We start from the raw sequence: 27,514 nt of genomic DNA on the forward strand, positions 1-27,514 counted from the left end.
AGCAGTACAAGTCCCCATCACTGTAAGATCTCTAGCTCCCACAGTAATCATGCTGTCGTGGGAGGAAATACTCACCAAAAGGGACAGAAAGGGAGACTCTCAGAGGCTAAGGTGACATCTGCATGTCACAATACCTGCTTTAATTCACATTATGACTAATAGAGGAAATGATCACAAAACTAAAATGCAGCAAATTATTCTCTTTGTTCTGTAACTTACCTAACAAAGAAATGATGTATTTAGATACACATACACACAATGTTGCTTGGAAAGTCCAGCATTACAGACCTGATACAATTATTAGTCACAACACTTGCAGAGATAGATATTATGTAAGAAATGTGGATGGTGTTGGGAACATTTTATATAATGTTCTGCTAGAATTCAACTGAAAAAAAAAGATTACACACGTTAAAACATTCCGCTCAGCTAAGAGTAAGTGTGAAAGTAGCTATGGCAAATATAATACAAAAACAAAATAACAGATGGGGAAAAAAGAGTTTAATAACAAACTAGAAACTAGGAACTGGTAAAATGTGGGAAGGAAACAAAGGACACAATAATGAATGGAGTGACAAGTATTCTTGTCACTAGTAATTAAAATTATTCTTTCACTTCTCATATCAAGAAAAAAAAATGGTAACAGGTCCATTATTAAAGTAGTAACAGTAAAGTTATCAATAGCATTGCATAAAAATCCATTAGCATTTAACAATGCAAGGTCTATGTAAGTATAAGTGTATCTTTTGTACTAAATGATGCTCAGCATAGTTCTGTACTTGGAGAAAGATCAAAAATTTATGTCAGAGCCTGACTGTGATAAAATACTTTCAATTTCAACAGTAATTCAACAGGATATTAAACTGGAGCCAGTAATGTCGCATACTTTTAATCAGCAGTTCTTGATAACTTTTAACAAATAGAGCTAAAAAAAAAATAAAAATATGAGTGGCCTTTTGGACTTTTAATACTGACTTTCAGTAAGCCTTGTGTCATGGTTTAACCCCAGCCAGCAGCCATGTGCTACACAGCCACTGACTCACTCCCCCACCAGAAAGATCAGGAAGAAGTTGGAAGGGTAGATTCTGGAAAACTCATGGGTTGAGATAAAGAAAGTTTAACAGTGAAATCTATGCACAAAAGCAAGACAAAATAAGGAATTAATTCACTGTTTCCCATGGGCAGGCAAGTGTTCAGGCAGGTGTTTCCAGGAGAGAAGGGCCCCATCACACATAACGATGACTTGGGAACACAAACATCAGCACTCCAAAGGCCCTTCCCCTTATTCCTTCTTCCCCCATGAGCTTTATAGAGAGAGCCTGATGTCATAGAGTATGGAATGACCCTTTGGTCAACTGAGGTCACTTGCCCTGACTGTGTCACCTCCCAGCTTCCCATGCACCACTGGTCTCCTCCCCAGCATGGCAGTGTGAAAAGCAGAATAATCCTTGGGTCTGTGTAATATCTGCTCAGCAACAACAAAAACATCTCTACACTATCAACCTTGAGTTCAGCACAAATCCAAAACACAGCCCCATACCAGTCACTGTGAAGAAAATAAACACTGTCGCAGCCAAAACCAGCACACCTTGATAAACTTGGAATACCAAAGAAGAAATGAAAAAGACTATTTCTATGGAAGCTGGAGACATTCCAATATCATATATGGAATTATAAAAAGCACTTCAATATAGAAAATATACGTGTAAGGCAACCCAACAAAATACAGGTTATATTTATTTATTTATTTATTTATTTATTCATATATATACTCTTTATACTTTTGACAGATTTTGTGACTGGCCATTTTAACAGCTTAGCTGCAGTCATGATGGGGAAGGTCAATGAGAAACCTGTAATACCAAATTAAATGGGTTCTAAAAGACATGTTTTGATTCGAACAAGAATTAACTCAAAAAATCAGAGGGCCTATGTGTCAGAGATCTGGCCAAAGTTAAATCTCTTGAACCTTATTATATTATTTGCCGTGAGCTCAATAATTTTTCCATTTTTTTATATCAGGACAGCTACAATTCTACAATCTATCATTGCAGGTCTTCTGTAGTGTAATGCTCCAAGACTTTAATCCAGAGCACCTTACTCTGATGTGCATTACAATGTAGCTCAGTTATTTTGCTCATTAAATGAAATGATCTTTAATAAACATAGCTGTGCAGGCTTTTCCGCTGTATATCACACTGTGATGTGCAACAATCCAGGTTTATCTGGTATCATAATCCTTCAGGGTAGCTATCCAGTCCTGTCCCAGTATGCATCCCAGAACATCTGGTAAGCAATGTGGGTACTAGGATATGGTGTCTGAGAAAAATTGAACTGCCTTCTTGAGAGGGTGATATCCGCTGCAGTGAGTCCAATTTAATCCCATCCCAATAGCTACACCCTGGTGAAGCCTGAGTTGAAGAGGATTAATAAAGATAGTTTAAAGCCAGTATTAAAATCTACCTTGTACATATGCTGTCAAGGTTATAAACTAAAGAGGAAATTTAGTTATATAACATTGCTATCTATTAATTAAGCAGAAATCCAAATATACTGCCAGAGTATCCCAACACATTAGGAATTTCAGTGTACATATTTGAGGATTTATGTTTTCTATCCTCTGATCTGCTAAAAACTGAAATTCATGGCTGAAAAGTCCTCCAACACCAGCAAAACTTAAACTACTTACTGTTTTATGCCCAATCTTATCAGGTGTTTAAAGAGAAGGGAAGAAATGGCAAGACAAAAAATTAAACAGCATGATGTTTCTAGGGAACACTGTTGCTAGATGGCAGTAGTTAATGGAAGTGCCTGTGTACATGGTGTTTCTCTAATCTGTTTTGCTGTGAGAGGTATGAAATAAGCCATTTAATACCTCACATGCATCAAGGCAATGTAGGCCAGTCATACTCTTTCTGATAGTCTCACTCCTCAGCAGATAAATAGGCACAAATAAAACCAAAGCCTTCATTCATTCTTGAAACATTGTAGGAGACTAACTGACAGACTGCAAGATGGAAAAGGCAGCTGCTACTCAGAGAAATGTTATTTCATGGAGAGCAGAATGCTGAGCAGCATCATGCTCTCTAAATACTTAAGGTTTAGAAATCCCAGATCACTGCTTTGTCATGTGCATGTTAGTACAGAGAAAAAATACACTGGTTCTATAGTGTTTAAAAGTAGATCCAATTTCTGACTAATTAAAGAATCAAACTGAATCAGCCTAGTGTATGTGACAAGAATGGAAAAATGGTACTCTTTTTATATACACTTTTTGCTAACAAAGATCTGCCATTCACCTGCTCATCAGACTGTATTGTTAATCTGAACATTGAGAGGGGAAGGGAGAGGAGGGCAAGCGAGATAACATAGATTAGCTACAAGACAAAGAACTAAATTGAAGGAACAAACTTTTATTGGGAAATATGTAGGCATGAGGTAAAAAATCAAATACTCATACAAGCCTTAAATACAAGATATGAACCTGTCATGTATAAAATCCTCCAATGGGTCTTAGTCGAGACAGCAAATGACAGTTTAAGTTGATACAGCCAAATTAAAAGCTTAGGCTTTATAGACAATGAAGAATTTTCTGTATCCATGTACTCTTTGATTAAACAGGCATCTCTATAGGACTGCAAAGGCATATTCCAGTTCTAATGTGGATAAGAAATGGCAGGAAACTGGAGAAAATGTAAAAGAAAATAAGAAGGAAATATGATAGGTGGGTGTTAATAAACCAGTATAATAAGACACGGTAGTGATGTCTCACTAAATAAACTTTTTGGATTCCCTTAAATTTTCAATTATTCTGAATTACAGGAATGCAAGGTTTTTTCTTCGTCTTTTTGTTATTCTACATAGTCTATCAGAAGCATCTTACAAAGAGGATTGCACAGATTAGGTCACTAGATTCAACTATGTAATTTTAATATGCTGATGTGTTTCAATATTTAAGATTAAGATGAACTACAGGATAAATTGAAGTACTTTAGTTTGCACGGACCATTTATTCTAACACTTACCTGTGGCTTTCATTAAATCTAAATGATAGTTCTGACAAAAGGAACAAAAAGTCATAAGGAAAAATTAAAATATTAACTTGATAGCATATATACTGGAAAACTTAAGCATATGGTGGTACAATATCTGGAATCATATTGGTCATAAAGCATTAATAGCTTTGAGGAACAGTTAAACAGTGAAATTAATGTAATGACTGAGATAAAACTAAACATTCAGAGAAAACCAAAATATCTAGTACAAATTGTGTATTGAAAATGTATTCTCTACAGTGCTAGGATCAGTTGACCACAAGACAAGTGAGACCTTCAGGCCTCAGGGTGGCCTGGTGGGGTGAATGTTCCCTTTCTAAAGATTATACCTGGTACACCTGAGCACAGCCACCCTGGCAGCACTGCCCCCATTGCCATCTCCACGTTATGACTACAGCTACTGAGAACTGAAAGGGATTTGAAAAATAACATATCCATATGTTAAAAATAGCACTGTACATTAGTGAAGTGGACAGTTCATTCCTGAGTGGAAGAATTTGTGTTTTGACTCATCGGTACCAAAGAGGTGTTTGTGAGGGTAAAGTTTCATTTTAAGTTCAAATTTTTGTAAATTTAATACACAAAAGTATATATTGGTACTTCTGAGTTATAATCCCAATACAATATATGGGTGCCTATTGAAGAAAAACACTTTCTGATGTTTTTATTCTTTCTGTTAAAGAAATAATTTTCAGTCTTTGCAAATTCATTCAATCTTGGACAGATGGGACTTCTTTGTGGTTTATGTACATAACCCAGAAAAGAAAATGTACTTGGAACATTTGTGCTTAATTTACAGAGTACAAAAACTTAATTGCCACTTAAATAATCATTATATTAAAAGGTATATTATATTAAAAATATATAATAAATAATTCATTATCACTTTTACCTTTCTAATAAAATTTCTTATGTTGTGAATCTTGAAAATTTAGCCATGAAAAAACATTTTAAATGTGGGTGTTGTCAGTTAAATTGTTTTGCTTTTGTATTTTAGATGGTAAACTGGTTCATAACAGTGTTTTTTTTTTTCTATAAATTACACATGAATAACTGGTTTGAAAATGAAAGGGTTTTTTTAAATAATATGCATTTGATTTTAAGTATCTGTCAAAACACCCTAATAGAATTTTCTTAACCTATAATTAAAAAAATACAGAAAAAATTCCCTTCATTTTCACTAATCTTTTTCTTCACAGACAACAGTAAGAAGTCAACTGCTTAATACCATGAAACAGGCTTTGAAAACAAAATGCATCACATGTATTAGATAATTGTTGGTGAACAAACAGCAACTCTTCGAGCTCTAGAGTCTGCCATTGCTTACTGTCTATTGAACTCAATTCATGCATACAAACATTTAATTTTTTTGCATACTTTTAATCTCAGACAAACACAACTTGGTTGAATTGAACTCATCTATGAAATGTTTTTGTCTTTGATCAACCATTCCTCCATAGTTATGGCAAGCAGCGTGTACAAGAAGGTAATTCAATTTCAGTGTATCTACATAATTTAAAAAGTCCTGTTCCTTTTTTATTTTCTGTTTCAGAACACAAAAAAAATCAAAAAAAATGCCACCAAATTCTTTAAAATGGTATAGTTACTTGAGCTTACAAGTGGACTGCAGTTTTATTAAATATTAATAAAACTTAATTATTAATCGCTGTGTTAAATGCATCTCCTGGATTTAGAGCTGGATAGGATTGTAGATCAAATGTTAGTACTATATGCATTTTTTAGGCTCTACAAAAAAATATTGTCTGTGTGTTTCATTAAATGTGCTGTCTAAAAACAGTAAATATAAACTCGGCCTCTTGTCTGCCACACTGATTTTGAGTAAACTTTGTTAAAGAATATTGCTCATTTTTAATGTGACAGCTATAAGCCTTACCATAATGTGGGATCAGCCTCATTACGCCAGAAACAACAAAATATACTCTACAAATGATGCTATGATAGAGTGCAATTGGACAGGGAAATACAAGGGCATAAAGAGGTAAATAGGAAAAAGGTCATAGACAAGGTAATTAATATGAATACATTTGCAAAAATGAGAAGCATCTGTACATCCTTCTCCTTTTATTGACATCATCTTTGACAGTCAACAGGATGCAATGAAAGTGCAGAGACTAACTTGCATAGAAGCTCCTTGGAAAGACACACAGCAGCTGCTCAAGATTCCTAAGAGCTGAGTCTGCTTCAGAGCCTTCTGCTTCAGAGACTGACGCCGCCAATACCCCAGAGTGCTGTGCAGCCCTTCAGAGGGGCCTCGACAGGCTGGAGTGATGGGCAGAGAGAAACACTCTGAAATTCAGCCAAGGCAAGTGCAGGGTCCTGCACCTGGGGACGAGTAACCCCATGCACCAGCACAGCCTGGGGATTGGCCTGCTGGAAAGCAGCTGTACAGGGAAGGACCTGGGGGTTCTGGTGGACAACAAACTGTCCATGAGCCAGCAGTGTGCCCATGTGGATGAGAAGGCCAGTGGTGTCCTGGGGTGCATTAGGAAGAACATTGCCAGCAGGCTGAGGGAGGTGATCCTGTCCCTCTTACTCAGCCCTGGTGAGGCCACATCAGGAGTGCTGTGCCCAGTTCTGGGCTCCTCAGGGCAGGAGAGACACAGAGCAGATCCAGTGGAAGGCAACAAAGATTAGTAAGGGATTAGAGCATCTCTCTTGTGAGGAAAGGCTGAAGGAGCTGGACCTGTTCAGCTTCAAGAACAGACACCTGGGAGGGGACCTCATCAATAACTATGAGTATCTGCACAAAGGGTCTCAGAGAACGGATCCAGGCTCTTTGTGGTGCCAAGCAACAGGTTAAGAGGCAATGGGCAGAAACTCTTTCACAGAAAGTTCCACCTAAATATGAGAAGGAACTTCTTTACTGTGTGGGTAATTGAGCGCTGTCACAGATTGCCCAGAAAAGTTGTAGATTCTGGAGGTATCGGAACTGGACATATTCAGGAACTGTCTGGACACAATCCTGTGTGCTCTAGAATGACCCAGCTTGAACAGGGAAGTAGGACCAGATGACCCATTGTTGTGCTCTTCCAACTTGACCTATTCTGTGATTCTGGATGGTCAAAACTATTTACAATTAGTTGTTAGATCAATGAGTGGAGACCATCAAATAGACCTTTCATCTTGCTATCTTTATATAATTATGTGTTTCAGGTTCAATTTGAACATTTTTATGTCTAGTAAAATTATGCATCTACAGAATTCAAAATTGATTTGTACTTTTGCATTACACTTTTATTTGAAAAAGCAGTAGTGAACTAGCAGTCATTGTACTGAATTTCCAGACAAGAAATGACCTTTTTCTTCTTATGTGAACCAGTGGATTCAGCTGTAGCCTCGTCGTGGTTTGACATGGAAGTGAAGTTTCTCAGGAAGTTGGGGTCAAACCAATGAGTGGTCAGGTTTGGATATTGGCACTTGGAGTGACCACTGAAGGCATGGACACGCCTCTGAGTACACAGGGGGTTAAAAGCAAGAACTGCCAGGGGAGCTTTCTCTTTGGTTCCAGTCAGAGTGCAGTGCAGACCTCCCCTGCCCAGCCACAGGCTGGTTGGGGGCGGGGAAGCCATGCGGCCTGGGAGAGGTGGGACAGGGGGTGAAAGGACTGGAACCGGGCCGGCTCCTGCGGACGGAAGGATGGAGAAAAACTGAGATGCCCTTGTTCCCCCACCCAGAGGGAAAGAGACAGAGAGCCTGAAGGCACCTGGAAATTTGCCGGCACAGGAGAAAGTGAAGAAGAGTTGGGGGGGGAGGGTGCTCAGCCATGGGAGTTGGAGTTCTGGGCAGCTGAGATTTCAGCCATCCTGGGAGCCCGAGACTTTTAATCCTTTCTTGGACAATGGAAGCTTTGTGAAACATTACTCCTCCTCAGTTTGGAAGAGAAAAGAGACAGCCTGGGACCTGAGATGTCAGAAGAAGATGGAGAAAGAATCCTAGGTGGGAGGAGATGATGGAGTGGCTTCTGGCTGGACTTTTCTTGTATAGCCATAGACTGAACCAATTTCTCCTGCAACAGAGACTGCATTTTTAGGGGGATGCAATGGTTGGAGTCAAGAGAGCGACCTGCTGCAGTGATGAGGAGGGTGTGGTGGTGCCCTCTGTCTTCAGGAAGAATAAGATCTCTGTTCTTGAGACCCCCAGCCCCAGGGGAGGAGAAAATGGGGGGGACTGTTGTCCCAAAGATAAGAAACTGTTGCACCCTCGGCCCCAGGAGAGGAGGAAATTAGGGGGGGACTGTGGTCCCAAAATGAGAAACTGAACCGTTGTTCTTTTGGTCCTTGGCAAAGCATCCTTAAAGGAGCCCTATGAGCAGTCTGTCCATGCACGGTGGTGAGAGCACTGTGACATGGAAAGGAGAGTGTCACACTGGCAGATTTTTCTCTGGGCGGTTGCCATGTGTGACATGGAAACACAGAAGGGTTGCAATTGTGTTTCCTGGGGGTCTATGGTACAGGAAAGACTCTTCTCTCCCCTGATGGACTGAGAATTAATTAGCTGAGGGGTGGTAACTTGATCAGGAATCCCAGGTGGTGTCTCACTGTGTTTTGGTGGAAAATGGGTTGGGGGTAGTAAGAGTGTTTTGGAGGGTTTTCATTCCAAATTCTGTGTGTCTTTTATTATACTAGTAGTAGCTTAATAAAGTTTTTCCCTTTGTTTTTAAGCTTGGGCCTGCCCTGCTCTGTTCCTGATCACATCTCACAGCTTTTATTTGGGGAAGGAGCATTTTCATGGGGACACTGGCATTGCACCAGGGTCAAACCATGACAAGCCTAGAGCTTCACATTTCTTGTTCCTTGTAAATGATTGCTGCTTTAAACCATTGGTTATGGTTTATTTATAGAATAATACATGGTTCACAATTAAATGCCAAGTTATAATTGAATCAAAGGATTCTGCTGATGCCTCAGCTCACAAGGGTGCAGCTCAAGAGCTTTAGAAAGGGCAGCAGAATCTGAATCTAAATTACAGCCCCCAGTATTCAGTCTGGGATCACACACTATGATGCATAATAGGGCTAAAAGGATTATTATAATACTGCAGTAAATAAAAAGAAAATGTATCAAACAGCAGAATTCAGGATGCTTGCAGAGGCATTCAGTTTATGATGTGGGAGGCTAAAGATTATACTGCATAGAGATAAAGATAGAGGAAAAGTATTTCATAAACACATTTTTGTTCCTAAAAATATTCTGAAGTTATTCTTAAATAAAAGGAAAATCTATTTTTCAAAGTCAGTAAATGCATAATGCTCTGTAGCATGGCTATAATTGATTGATCCCAGGGGCCACATAGCCATTTTCTGTCATAATAGGGCAATAACTTTGCTAGAGAAAGAAAATACTAATTCACATATCTTTGATGAGTTTTTGAAAAAGCTTTCAAACATTAAAAAATTAAATTTCACTAACTAGAATAAAAATAGTACAAATGCCCTTGCTTGTCTTTCTAGCACAAATTGTTTTAACATGACAATGGTTCACAGATCCAATTCACAAAGACAACACTAATTTATTTGTGGAGGAAATATGACTTATAAGACATTCAATTCTTAGGCTAAAATTATTAGTTTTAATACAGATACTTTGTATCTGAATTCCAGTTCTGAATAATACATAATATAGGCATTATATCTTTTTCTTGGATTCCCATTGTCAAAGTGCAACTGAGGTCATAGGACATTATTTCCAGAACTACCTTTCCAACAAGGTATAGTAAATACTTATGAAAATAAGAAGTCATGCAATTAAATGTTGATCTAGAGAACAAAACCTGATGGATCCACAGATAAAATATTTGTATGAAGAGGTGCATGATGCAAAACAAAGAGAATATAGAAACAAGCACTGCTTAAAGAATAATGGGAGAGTAAGGAATGGTAAGTCTTTCTGTTAGCTTCTCTTTTTTTAACTATAATTTTAATTCAAGTTTTACTTTTCCCCTCTGGCAATATCATGAAGGGAAAGAACAAAGAAATACACTCTAATTGTAAAATTTATGTTAATAAATTTAGGAAACAATAGATTTGGCCAGGTAGGGATTTATGAAAGGGAAAACAAGACAGGTTACAGGAAGCTCTAGACTCAAGAATATCCACAGAAAGGACAATGATGAGGTAGGACAATATTTAATATTAAAAAAGGATTAAACTTTTTTACTTCTATCTCAGCTATATTAGGAAACAGTAAAAGAAGTGGTAAGTAAAGATGAGAGACTGGGGGAAGAGCTGATTTTGGAGAAACTAAAAAATAAGTTGGGGCATGTGGTATATAAATATTTGAGACTCTGAATTAGGAAAACATAGTGCTTTAATTATGCTGGACAGTTACTTGCATCAATAAAAAAATGTTATCAAAATAGGCTTTTGATGCAATATATTGGCCAAAATGTTCCTGTCTGCACTGTAATGCAGAGTGTGCATTCCAGGGGACTATCTGCCACAGGTGTGAATGTTGGTTTTGTTTGGTTTGGCTTATGTTGGATAGTGTGTAAAACATCTAGAAACATTTGGAAGAGAATACAAAACACAAACACAAAAGGCAAAGAAATTCTAAAGTGCTCCACTCACAATGAGGTATTTACATTATGGATTTCCAAAAATTATGTACTGTAGAAAGCCCCTCTGAGAACAATTCGAAAATCTGTCAATTTCTCCAAAGTGCCTAATAGAAATCTGAGAGCTCTTGATAACCTTCAACAAGTATTTTGCCTTTTTTTTCTAATGTTACATCATTTTACAGTCTGAAGATGAAAGAACTCCCATACCACCAATCCTTCATGCATTTCTTCAATGCCTAGATTGCCATCCCAACAAATGACCCAATTTTGAATAATTTGCATGAGTTCACACAGGTTTACATGCTAAGAATCTTTATCAAAGTTTTTTTTATGTCAATCACTTATCACTGATCTCTGAAACAACACAGTAATGAAACAGGAGAGAACATATGATGTTCTCTGTCTCTCTTACAGAGGTAATAAAAGATAAAGGAGTTAAACCACAGGTAAAGCAAATTTGTTAAACCTCTTAATCGTGGTTTAATGATGCATTAATCCAAATTAATCCAAATTTTTCTGTTTTATTTTGACAGATTAATCCATGTTGTTTTTTTATCAGTATCACTTAACCAACTCTGTTCTATGGAAGCATTTTCTTTGACTCTTAATTTACAAGTAATTCTGATCTGTATTAACTAAATTTATTTTCAGTGTGAATGAAACTGACGGATTCAAATATTTGTTAAAAAAAAAGTATTAGTAGTTAAACAAGCTAAACCAAAATTACTTTAACAAAGGCAAATGCTGAACACTATTTATGTTGTTTACCTTGCTGCTGAATAAAACCTCCTCACATTGTTTGTGTTATGCTGGGCAGAGCTGTAGAACATTTCTCTGCTGGCTGAACTTACCTCCCCTTCTGTGGACTGTAAGTGCAGTTCTTTCCTACAGGTAGCCTTTAAGTCTCCTGCAGCTGCGTTGACTTGCACTCCCCTGGGTGCTTCCATCACCAAAGATCTAGTAGGAGATTCAAGTCTGAAAGACAAAAACAATCACTCAGAAATTTAATCACCAGAATTTAACCACCAAAAACACCCCAGCCTCAAAACCCATGATGCAGGTAGATATTAACATATTTTGAAAGGTAATAAAGGAAAACCAGATTATATGTGTGATTCTATGACTGCCTTTTATGACACAGAGAAAGAAAAAAGTAAAGCATTTAAGAATATACTGATATAAGCTTATCTGCTCAGTGATGCTTTATGGCACTAGCACTTAATGCATCCAACTGTACTAATACTGAAATATAGGTACTTGAGAATCTGCACATCTCTGTTAATGCTTCTGTAATGACAGCTAAATACGAAAATCCTCTTAGTGACTGATGAAAAATGTTTAATGAAATAAAGATAAAACAAAGCTTTTAAATGTTTTAAATGGTGTGAAACTGGTTAAAATTATTTTGCCTTGACAGACTCATTCATGTTTTGGGTATGTTTAGCAGCTTCATGTATGAAGAGAGGAAAAGAACATCTGTTATGTTGCTATTATTTGCGGGACATTGTATGGTTTTCCTTTTCTCCAAAATACTCATTATGTTCATATAATCCTGTTCTAGTAGGGTTAAGACACACATCACTGCTTCTTGGTATGTTTACTCAAAGCAATTCTTGTTCTACTGTCAGTCTTTCTGCTTCTCACTTCTCTACGCTCAGATCCTCCATCAGTCTTGATGCAGAGCTATGATACTTTCTTAGCTGTGCTTTCTCATAGTATTGATGAGATTTGTCTTGAAAGGGAAGTACTAATGCAAAGATTTTGTAGAAAACATGCTTACATGCTGAATAGGGGAAATGACAGGATGAAAACTGTACTGAACTAGGAAACAATAATTCAGATTTAGATTGTGCTCAGTTGTAGGTTTATTGCATAGCACATAAGGGAGGGAGACAAAATCTTTTATCTATTTATGACTTAGTAATGTAATGGCAGGACACAGTTCCACTTTACCTCAACTAAGGCTTTTTGTAAGATGAAATATGTTAATGATAAAAACGTCTAGACTGAGTAGCTTGAAGAAAACACTGTATTTCCCTCTCAAGCAAAGTGGTCATAGCTATGCAAAAATATAATGAGGTACTAGATGTATAATGGAGAGAGTAGTTTGACAGAGAATTTGGTGTAGAAAAGCCAGATAAAGTTTGTCAAGCAATGGAACAAGAGAATTTCAAAGCTTTTCAACTATTGCATTTTTAATTACAGAGAACAGCACTGGATTACCATTTTAAAACCAAAGTGCCAAATTTGCATGCAAAGAAAGTCACTGAGATGGTGTCTGTGAAACATTTCTGTTTGTTGCATGTCACTGACACTCAAAAGGCAAAGGAAAAAAAGAAATAAAGAAAAAAAAAAAGCATTTATTCAGCAAACAAAATGAAGCTATTAAAAGTAGGTGTCCAGATAGAGAATACAATTTGTAGACACTGATATTAAAAAAACAAAAAAACAAAACAAAAAAAAAAAAAAAAAAAACAAAAAAAAAAAAAAAAAAAAACCAACCAAAAAAAAACCCAAAAAAAACCAAAAAAACCCCAAAATACCAAAACAACAAAACCCATGGTATATAGAGAGGAGCAATAGAAAAATATCTATCTCTGCTACTGCTAGACTGTTTTCTTTCTTTTTTTGACACTTTGTAGCGAGAAGTTGATAGAAGGTTCTGCAGTTCTTTGTACTGGAGAAGAATCTAAATATCATGAATTATTTAATGACATACCCAAGTGCTTTTCAGGTGCTGTTTTGTGAACTTCTGATGGCTACAGGGCAGAAGAAAAAGAACTTCCAAAATATTTTATAAATTATGTCAATTATAAAGTTTAGAAACCAGGTTTCTGAAAGTACTCCATTGCCTTAATGAGGTTTTACCTTGAACTTAAAAGGAAACTGAATGGTATAAATGTTAAATGATTTTATTCTTCCATTCCATATTTTTAGCAGCTTATCATTGTGATTTTTAACCTCCTTTATAAGAATATTAACATTTATTTCTCTGTGGTTTCAGATGCCATTTCATAATCATGAAGACAAAATTGTTCTTAGCTACATTGATTGGTTTGAATTCATGTGTCATAATTGAGCCAAAAATATCTCTGGTCTCATAAAATCCAAATCCCTCCGACCTAACTAAAACTTTTCAGCAGGTGGACAATTAAATTCTGTTTAGGAACATCCATCAAGAAACTATGGCTTTCTTTGAAGAATAAACTTTTGAAAGTGTATAGCTTAGAGTTGTTTAGTCTAGTTTCATCACCGTTTTTCATGAAGAACATTAGCATAAATACCTTTATGTTTGTCTAAAAAGAAGATATTTGGGAAATTAATTTATCAACTTGAAAAGTTGATAATATCAGCCTTCTCCACACCATGGAGACGAATTTTTGTTTTTTAGACAATAGAGATTCTTAGCAGTCTTTGGAAATCAAATAATGTGGTAGAAATGTCAAGGAATGACTAATGATCATCAAGGCAGATTTTAAAACAACACCCATCTATTAGTAAAACAGAATACCTAAATCTGTTTTACAGCTCTAATTTACTTTTCTTATTGTTATTCTTTGGCTGATATGCATCGGAAAAGAGACTGCACCATGCTACTGCAAATGCAAAAGTCTATACACGTAGATTATTTCCTCAATGTTTTAAGATAAATTAGGTTTGATATGCAGCTTCATTATAATATTTTTTATTTGCCGTATTTCTGATACCTTTAATCTCTACTATAAACTTATTGTAACACTCCACATTGTATTGCTCATCTCTCCAAGAAAAAGTGTATTATTATAATAGCATATGGAGAATTTGCTTTCCTTTCAGATTTACTGATGGCCTATCACAGTGGCATTTACACCTATGAGTGAATCCTATTCATAACATTAATTTTTCTTTCCCAAACAACAAAATTCTCTGATGGAGAAGGTAACTACTGCTAATATTAGACAGAAATTACTGAACAGTAGGAAAGACAAAAAGGCTTTTAAAAAGAGTTTTAAAATAATATAATTGCTCTATTTGCTATATGTGATGAAGCAAGATGATCTATCCATAGCAGAGAATGGCTTTTTCTTTTTAATTATCAGTGGTTAATTTGTGAAAAAAGATAAATTTCATAAGATCAAAGCCATATGAAATGAAGCTGAAATAAGGAAAGAATTATTGCTAGAAAAGGGAAACTTCTAAAATATCTTGAATATGTTCCTTTGAAGGTATTAAAACATTTCTCACCAGAAATGCAGAAACATTTTTTCTTCATTTTGTATTTTCTGTTTACAAGGTGACCTAGATTGTATTAGAGAAAAGGAATTTAAAATATGAACCAAAAGAAAAGGTTTCTTTTTTGGTTTTTAAGCAATACTTTAGATTTACCTGCTGCATATCCCTCATACTCACATGGAATATAATTTATCTATGTTATTTTTTTCTGTTGGCTCGTGGAAAGTATTTCTTAAAATAGAAAGAAATAGAAGATTCCCCTGTGCAGGAGCAAATAATTTATTTGCTTTGTGTCTATTTAAACCCTATATCTAACCCATGCTACTTAGTAAAACAACGATATAAAGCTCTACCAATTTAAAATTTCTATTCAAAACAGTGAATTAAAAATATGTCAGCTAGAGATCTCACATGCAAAACAGGCACGCATTTCCTCTTTATGGACATCTTTATATTTGGGGGTCAAGAAATCAACACTTCCCAGTACTTAACTTTTATACATGATAATGTATAAATAACACATATTGTGCTTTGTTACAGTGAGCATAAGAACCCCGCTAGGAAAGAAAATGTTTTGCAAATATAAAACCAATGGAAAGTCTACACATTTAATTGGTAAGCCTTTTGTAGATTTCCATAGATTAAAATAATAGTGCCGTTGATCTTGTTACCTGTAGGTCAAGAGTTGTGGCAGACTGCGGCTGTGGGTCGGTAAGACACACAAAGAGAAGAAGGAAGGCAAATGGATGCGCCAAATCTCTCTCTATACCTCTTCCTACTGTTTTATTGCAAACAAGTACCCTCAACCCCAAAACCTCAGGGAATGCAGGATCTTCCTCTCCCATGAGTGATTTTGTACTAAATTAGAATTAAGAATTTTTTCAAAATAATTTTGAAAATGTTTTTTTCCAGAAACCTCCAAAAATTTAAAATATACATTCTTTCTATTTCTATTATTAAGAAAACAAGAGTTGGCTGTCCTGATGCTAAAAGAAAATTATTTTGAGTCCTCCAGTGAGACCAAAGGTCCTCAAAGTAGTCCAATGAACACTTATGGTGATAGATAAGATTAGGCTTTCCATTCACTCAATTTCTTCGAAGTCAGGTTGCAACATAAAGAATAGCCAGTGACTTTTATGATCATGGCAACAAAAAATCTTAAAGCTTTTTATTAATACTACTTTTAAACTATCCAAACAGTGGATTCTTGAATAGCTACATTTGACGTCACAGTGTGAACGATATGAAAATAAAATTATTATTCATTCCAACCTCATTGCTTATACTATTTACAAGGTTATACAAGCAAATTTTACCATATATATAAAAAAGTGACTAAAAATATTTTGATACCTTTACAAGTATCAAAATATGCACCTCTTCAAGATGCATATGAATCATTGCCAGGATATTTATATTTCTTGAAGCTTTTTGTATTCTGATGCTTTTAACAAATTGCTTATATTTTCAGGATGATTTCTTTATTATTAGTATTGAAAAACAGGGGTAGATTTGAAGGCTCAACATTCTTAATATTGTTTACTGATCATCAACTTTTCTTTGTTAAGAAGCAAAATTGTCATATGCTCATGGGAAACTCACTTTTATGTACATTAAAACCTAATCTTGGGCATGATTTGTCTCTAGTTTTCTGGCAACACACAGCTCTTAAGTAACAGAGAGTTAGATAAGTGTGTTTTGAAATCAGTCTTGGCTTGAACCAGTAAATATTAACCTTTTTTTCTCCCAGTTTCCAATTGTGCAACTCATGGATGACAAAATTAAACACAGAGGAAACTTTCATGACATAAATCAAAATAGTAGAATGGCATTCAGTACAGCATTTCATGTTATGTCCATGCTCGGCATGTCACTGACTTTGGCATGTGTCAGCATGCCCTTATTATAACTTCTAAAATTCTCACTAACCCAGAAATTCACTGGGCTCAAAGATGAGTTGTAATTGCCCTGTACATGCCACAGATTTAAATCCAATAGGTCTGCATTGTCATGGCAACACCTGAAACCACTGAATATTTTAATGTTATTTGGCATAGATGATAAATCAGAAAAACAATTTCCCACATAGGGAAATAAAGGATCTCTTCTGAGAATATAAAAAAAAATATGTATTTCTTATTGAGGAGGAACAAAAAGGAACAAAAGGTCATTGAGGAGTTTTTAAGAAGTGTTTTAAAGAAATAGAAAGAGTTCTAGAAGAAGCATGAAGGAAAAGTGAGAAAGGCTGGAAAAATCAAATATTTAATGCAAGAGCTTGACTAAATAAGCCACTGATATGTGGAAGGTTAAAGAGAACTTAATGCATTATTGTTTCCTAGCATAGGTGAAGGCATAGTCAGAATAGCTGACAAGGAAGGTATTCAAATCAGAAGTAATATCAAGAAGAAAACAAATCAAAAATGTAAGTGGCATCTCAGGTAGTAAAAAATCATGCAGTCATAAGTCAACCAAAATGCAAACCTTTGAAAATCAAGAACATTAGTATAAATGTAAGGTTTAGAACATAAGTTTTTATTTCTCAGAGGAATACCAAAACATGCTTGAAATTCTAAACTTCCAGGCTGTGAGAAAAAGTTCTGGATAGGACACAATCCAAAACAGTTGCTTTGGAAAGGTGTGGGAAAAGGATTTTTCATAGTCTTGACAACTTAGAGCTACCTCATTCTACCCTAAATGTTTCCCTTTGCATTATCTTCCTTATCTTTATTCTGGCTTGAATCCCTTTCCGTACATGCCCTGCCTTTCTGCTAAACATTCTTACCTGAAGTTTATCTTTACAGAAATAGCTCCATTACCTGAGTTGTCTTTCAGAATATATTTTCTTAAAATAGACATCTCTCTTGTCAGAAAGAGATTGAAGCAACATGCCCACAGAAAATGCTCAAGTGCTTGTCAAGGGTTAGATCTGAAGATAAAATGCCTGGGGGAGTCTGAAGAGTCTCGGTTTTGAAAACCATTAGTTTCCTGTGATTAAGGAGTAACAGTCCAGACCACCTGTAATTGTGTAATGATATTTTATATATTTTTTCTCTAAGGGGTCTTCAGCTGATATAAACAGATACATTTCAGCTGAGGCAAACTGCGACATGGTTTGATCCACATTTTGAGAAAACAGCCTCTCATGGAAAAATATTCTGCTGAAAATCTCTTGACAGGTCTACTTCAAACTCCTCAGATTAAGCATAGCAGAGACCTTAGAATATACTTTTCAATGGCCCATATTTGGATTGTATTCAAAAATTACAAGAAGAAAATAAAAAAAATCAGTCAATCATAAAAAAATCAGAAAAGGTTTGGTGAGTTTACTCAGTCACTTTTTTAGGACAACTGCCATGTCCAAACTAGAGAGATATTTTTACTTTCTGCAATACAAAATTGAGTAGTAGATTGTGAAGAAGCCAAATAGCTTTTTTAATTCCTTTGGCAGTGAATTCTGTCTTGAGATATAACAAATGATAAAATGTGAACTGCAGGAGAAGACATGTAAAATCATTCATTTTTCTCTATGGCTAAAAGCTATCTTTGGAGTTCTCTGTATAATCATAGATATAGGAGCTGTTTGGTGGACTGCAGAACTAATAGTTTCATAAACTCATGTACTCCCTGTAACTTCTGAGCCACCTCATTCTTATATCCAGGTCTGTATGAGCTCCAGATCCTTTTTCTGGCTCTGACATGGTGCCAAGAGAAGAACCCAAACCATACTTCTGCACTCACAACCACAACGCTGCTGCAAACTCCATGTACTGCACATAATATAGCCTTCACCTGACCATGAAGCAAGATGTTTCAGAAGCTGAGAGTATTCTGAAGCCATATGTATACAAATGGATAAAGTGACAGCAAGAATTACTAGTACTATGAGCTGATTTTAGATGGGCACCAGCTTTCAGAAAGCAGAGAGAAACCTAATGATCTTCTGCCTTGTATGAAACTGCCTAACTGCTTCACAAACTCTCAAGGACATAAGAGGAGAGAATAGACAGGCACACAGCAAATTCAAGAAGCCTTGTTTTCTTGTGAAAGTGGTTAAACAGCATCACTGAAAATGGAGATACTCCCAGAAAGAAAGGGAAAAGGAACAGCTGGAGCGAGGAATAAATCTTTGTGCAGAAATCTGGTATAAGGAAAGACTAAAGAAACTAAAGATTGTTCAAATGGAAAAAGAATATATAAGTAGCCTTTTTTTAGTAATGCTTTAGTAAGCCCGTTCACTTAGAATCAAAAGAAAGACATGAAATGAAAATATGTTACAGGAGCATTACTTAATGACATTTAGTACAACTTTTATGGAATATAAGTCAAATAACAAATCATGTTTCATCAGAAAAACCAGAGCAAAATGCAAGTACGGTGGTATGGTGAAACAAGACTGTATTTAGAGCCCAAAGCATGTCAGAAATGAGTTCTGGTATCTCTAATATCTCCTGGGCATGGAGGACTGTTGCTCCACTTCCATTTAAAAAGACAAACATTTCCACCCACGGTATCTGTGAGAATGAAAGCTTGAACAAATTGTGGGCGGTTGTGCCTAGTCCTAGGCTGGACCTATGTGAAATTACAATTAATTAAGCAGCAGCTTGGATCTGGAAGCAGTGTAAAAGCAACCACAGTTGAAACAAGCCTTGCAGGAGCCAAAGGTTCACAGGAGGGCACCTACTGAAACCGTCACCTTCTCCCTCTAGCACTCTGAGCACACAGTTGTTGTGCCTGCTGTTAGACCTGATTCGGTTTCATGGAAACAAAGATCCTTGGCTGCCTTCACAATAATTGCAGTGTGAATTTGCCACATCATTCATTAACCCAGCACTGTGCAAATGCTTTCTACTGCTACAAGCTTTACATGGGTTTTCAGATGAGATAGGGTAAAATATTTACTCTCATAACCCTGTGTAGGCTGAGACAGCTGCACTTGGAGCCCATCGGTGGGTTCCTGAAGGCATGACATGGCATAATCATAAAGCAAACATAATCATAAGCCCAGCAGAAAAGGACCTGGGGTGCTGGTTGACAGCAGGTGAACATGAGCCAGCTGTGCCCAGGTGGCCAAGAAGGCCAATGGCATCCTGGCCTTTATCAGCAATAGTGTGGCCAGCAGGATCAGGACAGTGATTGTCCCCGTGTGCTCAGCACTGGTGAGGCCACATCTTGAATGCTGTGTTCATTTCTGGGCCCCTCACTACAAGAAGGACAATGAGGGGCTGGAGCAAGCCCAGGGAAGGGCAATGGAACTGCGGAAGGGTCTACAGTGTAAGACATAGGAATGGCTGAGGGATCCAGGGTAGTTTAGCCTGGACAAAAGAAGGCTCCAGTATCCTGAATAAAGCATATCAAATTCAATGGATTTTTCTATCTCTTGTGATAGTAAAATTTTTATCCTTCATATCTTGGTTTCTGCTAGAGTCCTTTCCCTTTCCAATGTCAAATATAATCATCATCACTGAACACTAAAGCAAATTATTCTCTCAGTTTAAGAGCCATACCCAGCTACATTTGTTTCTACTCTGTCCTGTCTGCATAGCAATTACAACCTTTCATTACTGGCTTTCCTCTCTGTTTACTTCAATATTTTTTAAATTATATATACACATACATATATACACAAACAGACACATATATATAAATGTATATAATGTATATTTTAAAAGAAAAGATCACATGTGTTTTTTAAAAGAGAAGATTAAATTTGGGAAATTTTTCAAATTTTATTATAACCATACTTATTTTTGTATGAACATGTATGTTAAAAAAATCATATTTTCAACAACTACTGATAAGACTAAGCAAATAAGCTCCTGTCAATATCCATGCTCAAAAAATGAAATAACTAATACGAATTACAAAAACAAAAATAGTCATTATTTCTATTTTATTAAAAAAGGCACTGAAAGTAACTAGAATCTGACATCATTAAAACAGCATAGGAAGGGAGACAGGTTTTTTTTACTCTGCTGCATCTTCTACTTTTTGATGAGGTTTTGTTTATTATTTGATTTCTGGCTAAAAATAGATGAACACAGTCGTGGTGATTTTGTCACTCTCAATGTGCTCAGATGACTAACAAGTTAAGGTCAAAATTTAATGTGTTCTTTTGCTCCAGGCATTCACAAAATATATGTTTTGACCTATTAGTAAACCATCCCTTAAATTTCACAAAAGGTGTCTCACAAACCATTAGACAGCTCTGAGTGAACCAGACCTCCTATGCAAGATAGGAGTATTTTTGATCCTTAGTTGAGGCAAAGTAGAATCCAACTATCTCGTGTGGTTCCTTGCCACTTGATCGATTTTCATCTCATTATTCCCAGCATTAGCTTGCAGGATTAACTGACTGTGGTGTGCGAGGCATGACATAGAAGAGAAAAAAAACCTTAAATTTGATCTTGCAGTTATCTCCAGAGGACAATAACAAATTAATTCATCCCCTTATCAAGGATGTTATTGAGGGCAAAGTTATCTCCATTTAACTACTGTCTGTCTATTTTGTGCATGGATATTGCCTATTAGTGCACCATATTGTAATGCACTATTGGCCTAAAACCAGTATTTTGGGAATATATTGGCAGTTTAGTTTTTCTAAGTGTGTTCCTGTGAGAAATGGTAGCGAGAGAAACAGGAAGATTAAATTATTAAGATATAATTCATTTTCCTGATTCTAATGCATGATTCTTTTATGCTACTTATCCCAACTAATGAAGTCATCTTTAATTAGTTTTTGGGATTTGACACAGAAGAATTCACAAAGGATTGTATAACCACACTGTCTGAAAGCAAAACCTTTCTAGCTATTATTTGAAAATGCAAGAAAGGAGAAAGATGTGACCAAAATGGTTGGACACATAGGAATTAATTTAATTAGTACTCAACTCAAGTTTATTTTTACACATCACTTTTTTAATAGTAAATATTAGGGGATCTTCTCTGTATGAAGACCTCAAAATCAGGCTATAGAACTAAGAGTGTCTGAGGCAAGGTTTAGATGTGTGGAGCTAATGTGAATCTGACTTTATCTTTTTGTCTCCCTGCCCATGATAGATTGAACTAAAATCTCAGGAAGCACTATGATCCTTGTCAGTATCAAATTCTGAGAGCAAATTTTCTATTTATGTTTCATTCAGAGTAATCACAGTGGTCATTATTCCATTTTTTAAAATCCAGTAGTCAATCATTTTACATATACAAGGCAATTAATAGGTTTCCAGTATATTTTATTTTGGAGAAAAAGGAAAAAAAAGTCTGAGGTTTACTGATTGACCACAAATACGTATTCCAGCATGAAAAATATGGGGCGATTTATATTTTAATTAATGATCTAATGTATATTCCATTATCTTTCAGCCCTGTATACAATAATTCTCATAGTCTAATATATTTGCACCAATGCATTCAAGTGTATCCATTGAAAAAAAATAATAATGTCAATTCAGCAAACTTTCTACTCTCCCATTACTTACCATTAAGTTTAACCATCCAAAGACACAGGGATGCAGCACTTGGAAAATACTCTAGTGATTTTAGGACTCCCATTATTGGACACCTTGGGTAAGTTTATTCTAAAACATTGAAAAGTAATAGGCCCCAGACCAGCCCACTGAAATGTCCTGATAGTAATTGTCATAATTTTTAAATTACTGAATTGACTTGAGAGTTTTAAAAAAGAATATGATGGAACCCAACTGCTATAGAGGAGAACATGTGTACAAAAACTTGCAGAACATGATATGGACTGAATATATTAAGAATAAATAACTTACAAGTAAGTTAAAGTTACCTGACCCAACTCCAAGGGTGCCTGTTTCTTCAATTTTTTGAATAAAAGGTATGGGTTAAAACAATTATTAATGAGAGGGCAGAAAGCTGAATACCAAATGCTTACTGATTTAAGGCCTTCTTGGAAAAATGAACTGAAGTAACAGTGGATTTGAAAACATTAAGCAACAAAAAGTTAAGATTAAAAAGCTAAACAACTCAGAAACACTGCTAAATGGAAAATATCTGGGTCAGTTTACTTTAACTTGACCTATATATTCTGTAAAAGCTCATAAAAAATCAAATTGGTCTGTTGCTATTGAACAATACTACACACCCTGGACCTTAAAAAACACCTGAATATTCCAGTCTCTATGGAAAATATATTTCTCAAGAATTCCACTATAGGAGGCAGGTCATATATAAAAAAGCACTGTATTTTACATTTCATGTGATAGGAGTTTGTGGGAGTTTTTTGACGGTTAGTTACAACAAACTGGAGTCTGTAAGTCTTTTTGGATCTATGACTCATTAAATAGGCAGTGTATATATATTACTATACCAAGACTCTTCTTTTAATCCAGACTTAATTTTTTTGGAGAATACTTGATTTTAAAACTTTTTGAACAACACCTACTTGAGGTCTTGGGAAGGTTCTGCTCTGATATGTGGTGTCTCCACAGAGTGCCCAAACACTGCCCCTTCCGTGCCTAAAATACATAAATAAAATACAGTACAATTACTTTGGAAAATAAAAACACATTGAAATATATGACCACAAATTGACACTATTAGGAAAAAATAGTCTAATCATATCCTTTATTAATAACTATAAATGTTTCTTCATATTTACATTTTCATTTCTGTATCAAATTCTCTACTGACATTCTGTGAAGCTCTGGATTTCTGCTTTTTCACATACAAATCTGAAACACTTACAGATCCAAATTTTTCAGAAATGGTTCAGCTAAATGCTTATCTTCATATTCTGGAGAACAGTTATTTTACAGAGAATGGAAATAATATCATAAGTTTGTGTGGCAAAAGCATAGTAGAGAAATATCTGCTGCATTTTACATTCTGATTACTTAAATTGAGATGCCAAGCTTTTAGAAGTTTTGAGATAACTGTCTCTTGCCTGAAGTTGCTGGCTTAATCTAGATATCTGACAGTTTCAGAGATTCTTTCCATCAGATCTTTCTCATTCAAAAATCTTATTGTCATGGAATGTGCTTTGGGTTGTGTTAGAAGTGGACCCTAAGGTATCTCCTACTGGGCATTTAAAATCCAGACAAATAAAATGGGTAACAATTTTTTAAATCTGAATTGATTCTCTATTTAATTTTGATTTATATTACTAGGTCCAAGTTGAATATGGTAATTCCACAGTTTTCATTAGACAACCAAGATTTTTCGTTGAGAAACTCCTCTTCAATTAAAAAAATAAAACTCTAGTAAACATTCACTGAAGTTATTTGAAAAAAAGACAATTCTTTAAATGCATTTCTTGAAAGAAAATAATGGGGGGAAAAAAGACAAAAAAAAAGGATCTTTGTTCTTTGTTAAAATAATAGAAAACTAAAGGAATTTTTATGTAGGGAACAACACTATAAAATCAGCATTTCTCTTAACTCTCCCCTCTAAGGACTGAACACATAAAAGTTATTTATACCACTCACTTTACATTTAATAGCTAGAAATAGCCACTGTATGCTCTTAGGCATTTGAAGTTTGCCTCCTTTTTTTCACTTACTGACAATCATCCTGCCTATCCTTGTTTACTGGTTTATCCAATGCCATTGTTTTTGTCATCCACTTCCATAAATTTTACTTTCCTTCTCAAGATGGTTTACTGGGCATTGTGCAAGGCAAATAGCCTAGAACCAGGGAGCGAAAGTCTTTTCAACAGAGAACCTCTACCAAAGGTGAGAGAACTCAATAAAAACGTGTAAAATGGGTAATGCATTTATCTTCTGTCAAAATAAGATCATGGAAACTTGTCTGGGATAACTATGGCTCATTACTAAATATTCTTGAACTAATTGCTATATTTCAACAGCAGAAGATTTCTTTTGTTCTAAGACTTGAATTTTGAGTAGACCCAAAAATATACCTACAATATGTCATAGTAGGTCTGCAAGAAGTACTCAACAGAGCATAGCCACCACTCTAATTGCTACAGTATTTTAAATATAATAAAGTATTTTCAGATTTTAAAATACTAAAATATTTCGCTAACTTTTTCAGAAACTCTGGATGTCAAAGAAGATAGCCATTAGACACTTTTACAGTTAACCAATGATATTTAGTTTCAAACCCTTACCAGGATTTGAAAGCAGAATGAGGTTATAAATGTCAAATTGGTAACATTACTTTTTAGTGTTGAAGGGAAAATAGCCTGAGCAAGAAGCAAAAAAAGCCCAAGCTAAGCAAACTTCAATCTGGTAATAATTTTTTTAACTCCACCTTCACTAAAAGAAAACAAAACCAAAAACAACCAATCAACCAAAAAAAAAAATACAACCCACCCCCTAAAACCTTCATTGTGAAGTGGTCTATTAGTATGGGGTATTGAAGATAGGCAGAGGAGAGTAATGAATTAAAATTCTAGTCTTTTGTCTCCAGAAATCTATAACCTTTACAAATATTCTGGCAAAGAACACTGAAAACAACTTTATTACAACTGCTGCTTGGAAGATCTCTCAAAAAACGTCAACAAAAGTCCACTTTCTATAACCAAGCTTTGCTGAGTGCTATGGAAAACCACAGGGGGAAAAAAAAACAGCATTTCTTTTTTCCTAGTATTATTTCTAAATGTGTTGTGCAGAACCTGTTTTTTAAATCTGGCAGTGATTTGAGGTTCTCTTTCCTTTAAAAGAGCAGAATAGAATGTCTGCATAGCCAGGCCTTCTGCCACTCAAAATAAACCTCATCCCCATCTACGATGAACCTCTCTGGGAGCTGAATATCCAAAATAAGCGTCTGTTTCCAGATCCCATTCATCATTTTCATCAGTAAAATGAAATGCCTTCAACCCCAAGGGCCCTTTATATTTCTGAAGGTGGCAATGGGATATGAAGCTGTAAATAAGTGAGCAGAATGCAGAGTTGCCAGTCTTTACTTATGAGAAGACCAAGCCTATGATATCTGAAAGAACATTATCAATGCAAAGAGACACAAAATTCACTCTGAGTCTGACATTAAATCAATCAGTAGTGCCAAAGGTAATATCAGGCAAAGACTGATAATAAAAGTTAAATGACAGCTGGTTATAACCCAGTTTTAATATCTCCTCACTTTCAGCATCATTATTTTAAAAGATGAGAAGGCATTTCTTCCCTAAGAAAATCGAAATCTGAAAGAAAGACCAAGTTTTTCAAGCAGACTGTTGATCCAGGCATGTAGAATTAAGGACAAACTAATATAATTAAATAAAATATAGTTAAAACTAAAACCAAATCAAATATGCTCCTTTTGCTATTTGAAAATGCAATCTTAATGTTTTTTTCTTCTCATACAACCTCAAAAACAGAAGTATAACAGTTCCTGTAGTAAATGCTTTATTTTTAAAAAAAATACTTTCAACAGTTCAAGAATATCTCCAGTTCCCTCTATTACATAGTGGAATAAAAGCAGACACTTTCAATTAGTTTGATTTTAGTAAGAAAGGTGAGAAAGATCCGCCAACCAGAATTTATTGATATGTTTCCTGCAGTGAAACAGCAGGATCACGAAAAAAAATTATCAGCACTACTAAAAATATGGAAGAAAAACTATATTATCCTTTTTTTCAATTAACTATATGCAAATCTGTAGCAATTTGATGGGAAGTCAAACCATGTAGTTCAGTATTCTTAAGAAATGCTACTATAAACATACCTTCTTATGATATAATTAAATAAATAGAACTATAAAACCAAATTGAAAGTCCATAGCATTTTTTCCTAATTGAAATAAATATACTTTAGGTATTTGATATGTAACAATGTTATAATAGTTATTTTTACTTAAATAAGAGGAAATTCTAATAACTGTATTGCCAGACTTACAGAATCATAGCTAAGACCTACTTTGAGATGAGTGAAATTCTAGTGAGAGATGAATGAATACAAAAAAGGTGTAAAAAGAAAAGGCTTGAACCTTAAGGCCCTTTCAAGTACAGCTCAAAAGGAAGTAGTTAGGGAGCTGAATTCAAAGGAACATGAGTTAGAATGGATAACTACAAAAAGTGATCCTTCTAGAGGAAATAAAATCACAAAGCCATGGAGTAGGTGCAAAGGATCTAAAATAAAAACTGTAACTGAACAAAATTGCTCACACCTTCAGTTTCCAGTTGAAGAAAATGAGTTAAGACTTCACTAAGAAAGAAGCATCTGTGCAGCCAAATTACTGATCAAAGAATACCAGCTGTTATAGAGGTTGCTGGAGAAAACACAGTAAAAACACAAGCCAGGTAAAAGGGCAAAAGTTCCATTCTGTATTTATAGAGAAACCTTTGTATGTATAGCTGATTCATAAACACCAGACCTTTAAGAAACTTCTTTGACACAGAGAAAATCAAAATTTCCCTTTTGCTACAAACAAAAACCAATCACACGTTCCTGCTGAAACAGAACATTCAGAATTCAGACCAGTGCAGACTACTAATATCTGCTCAACTTACTGGTTTCTGAAATTCAGCCTTTGGGAAATGACAAGTGTCATTAAAAAAAATGGAAGTGCAACATTGGCATTTGGTTCTGGATTATATTTGCTTATGCCTGTGCATGCTGAGGAATTTTTTTTTTCATTTATTCAACCAGCAAATAATCCTTTCATACTTTCTGAGTAATTAGCTTACATAACAAAATGGTAATTTTGAAAGTGGCTTCATATGTAACATAGGATGAACAGACCAAGCT

General features: G+C 35.4%; 1 protein-coding gene across 5 annotated transcripts in view; it reads right to left on the reverse strand.

Moving 5' to 3' along the window:
- SGCZ (sarcoglycan zeta) overlaps positions 1-27,514 on the reverse strand; it is a 395,300-nt gene that overhangs the window by 4,541 nt on the left and 363,245 nt on the right. For all 5 annotated transcript variants that reach the window (XM_068186811.1, XM_068186808.1, XM_068186807.1 and 2 more), the window contains 2 exons: positions 23,251-23,323; positions 11,483-11,606 (listed from right to left, as the gene is read on the reverse strand). In XM_068186811.1, the coding sequence (XP_068042912.1) occupies positions 11,483-11,606; positions 23,251-23,323 (197 nt within the window). The remainder of the gene's footprint in view (positions 1-11,482; positions 11,607-23,250; positions 23,324-27,514) is intronic.

Source organism: Anomalospiza imberbis, chromosome 4, assembly GCF_031753505.1.
Source record: "Anomalospiza imberbis isolate Cuckoo-Finch-1a 21T00152 chromosome 4, ASM3175350v1, whole genome shotgun sequence".
In the NCBI taxonomy this organism is placed as follows: domain Eukaryota; kingdom Metazoa; phylum Chordata; class Aves; order Passeriformes; family Viduidae; genus Anomalospiza; species Anomalospiza imberbis.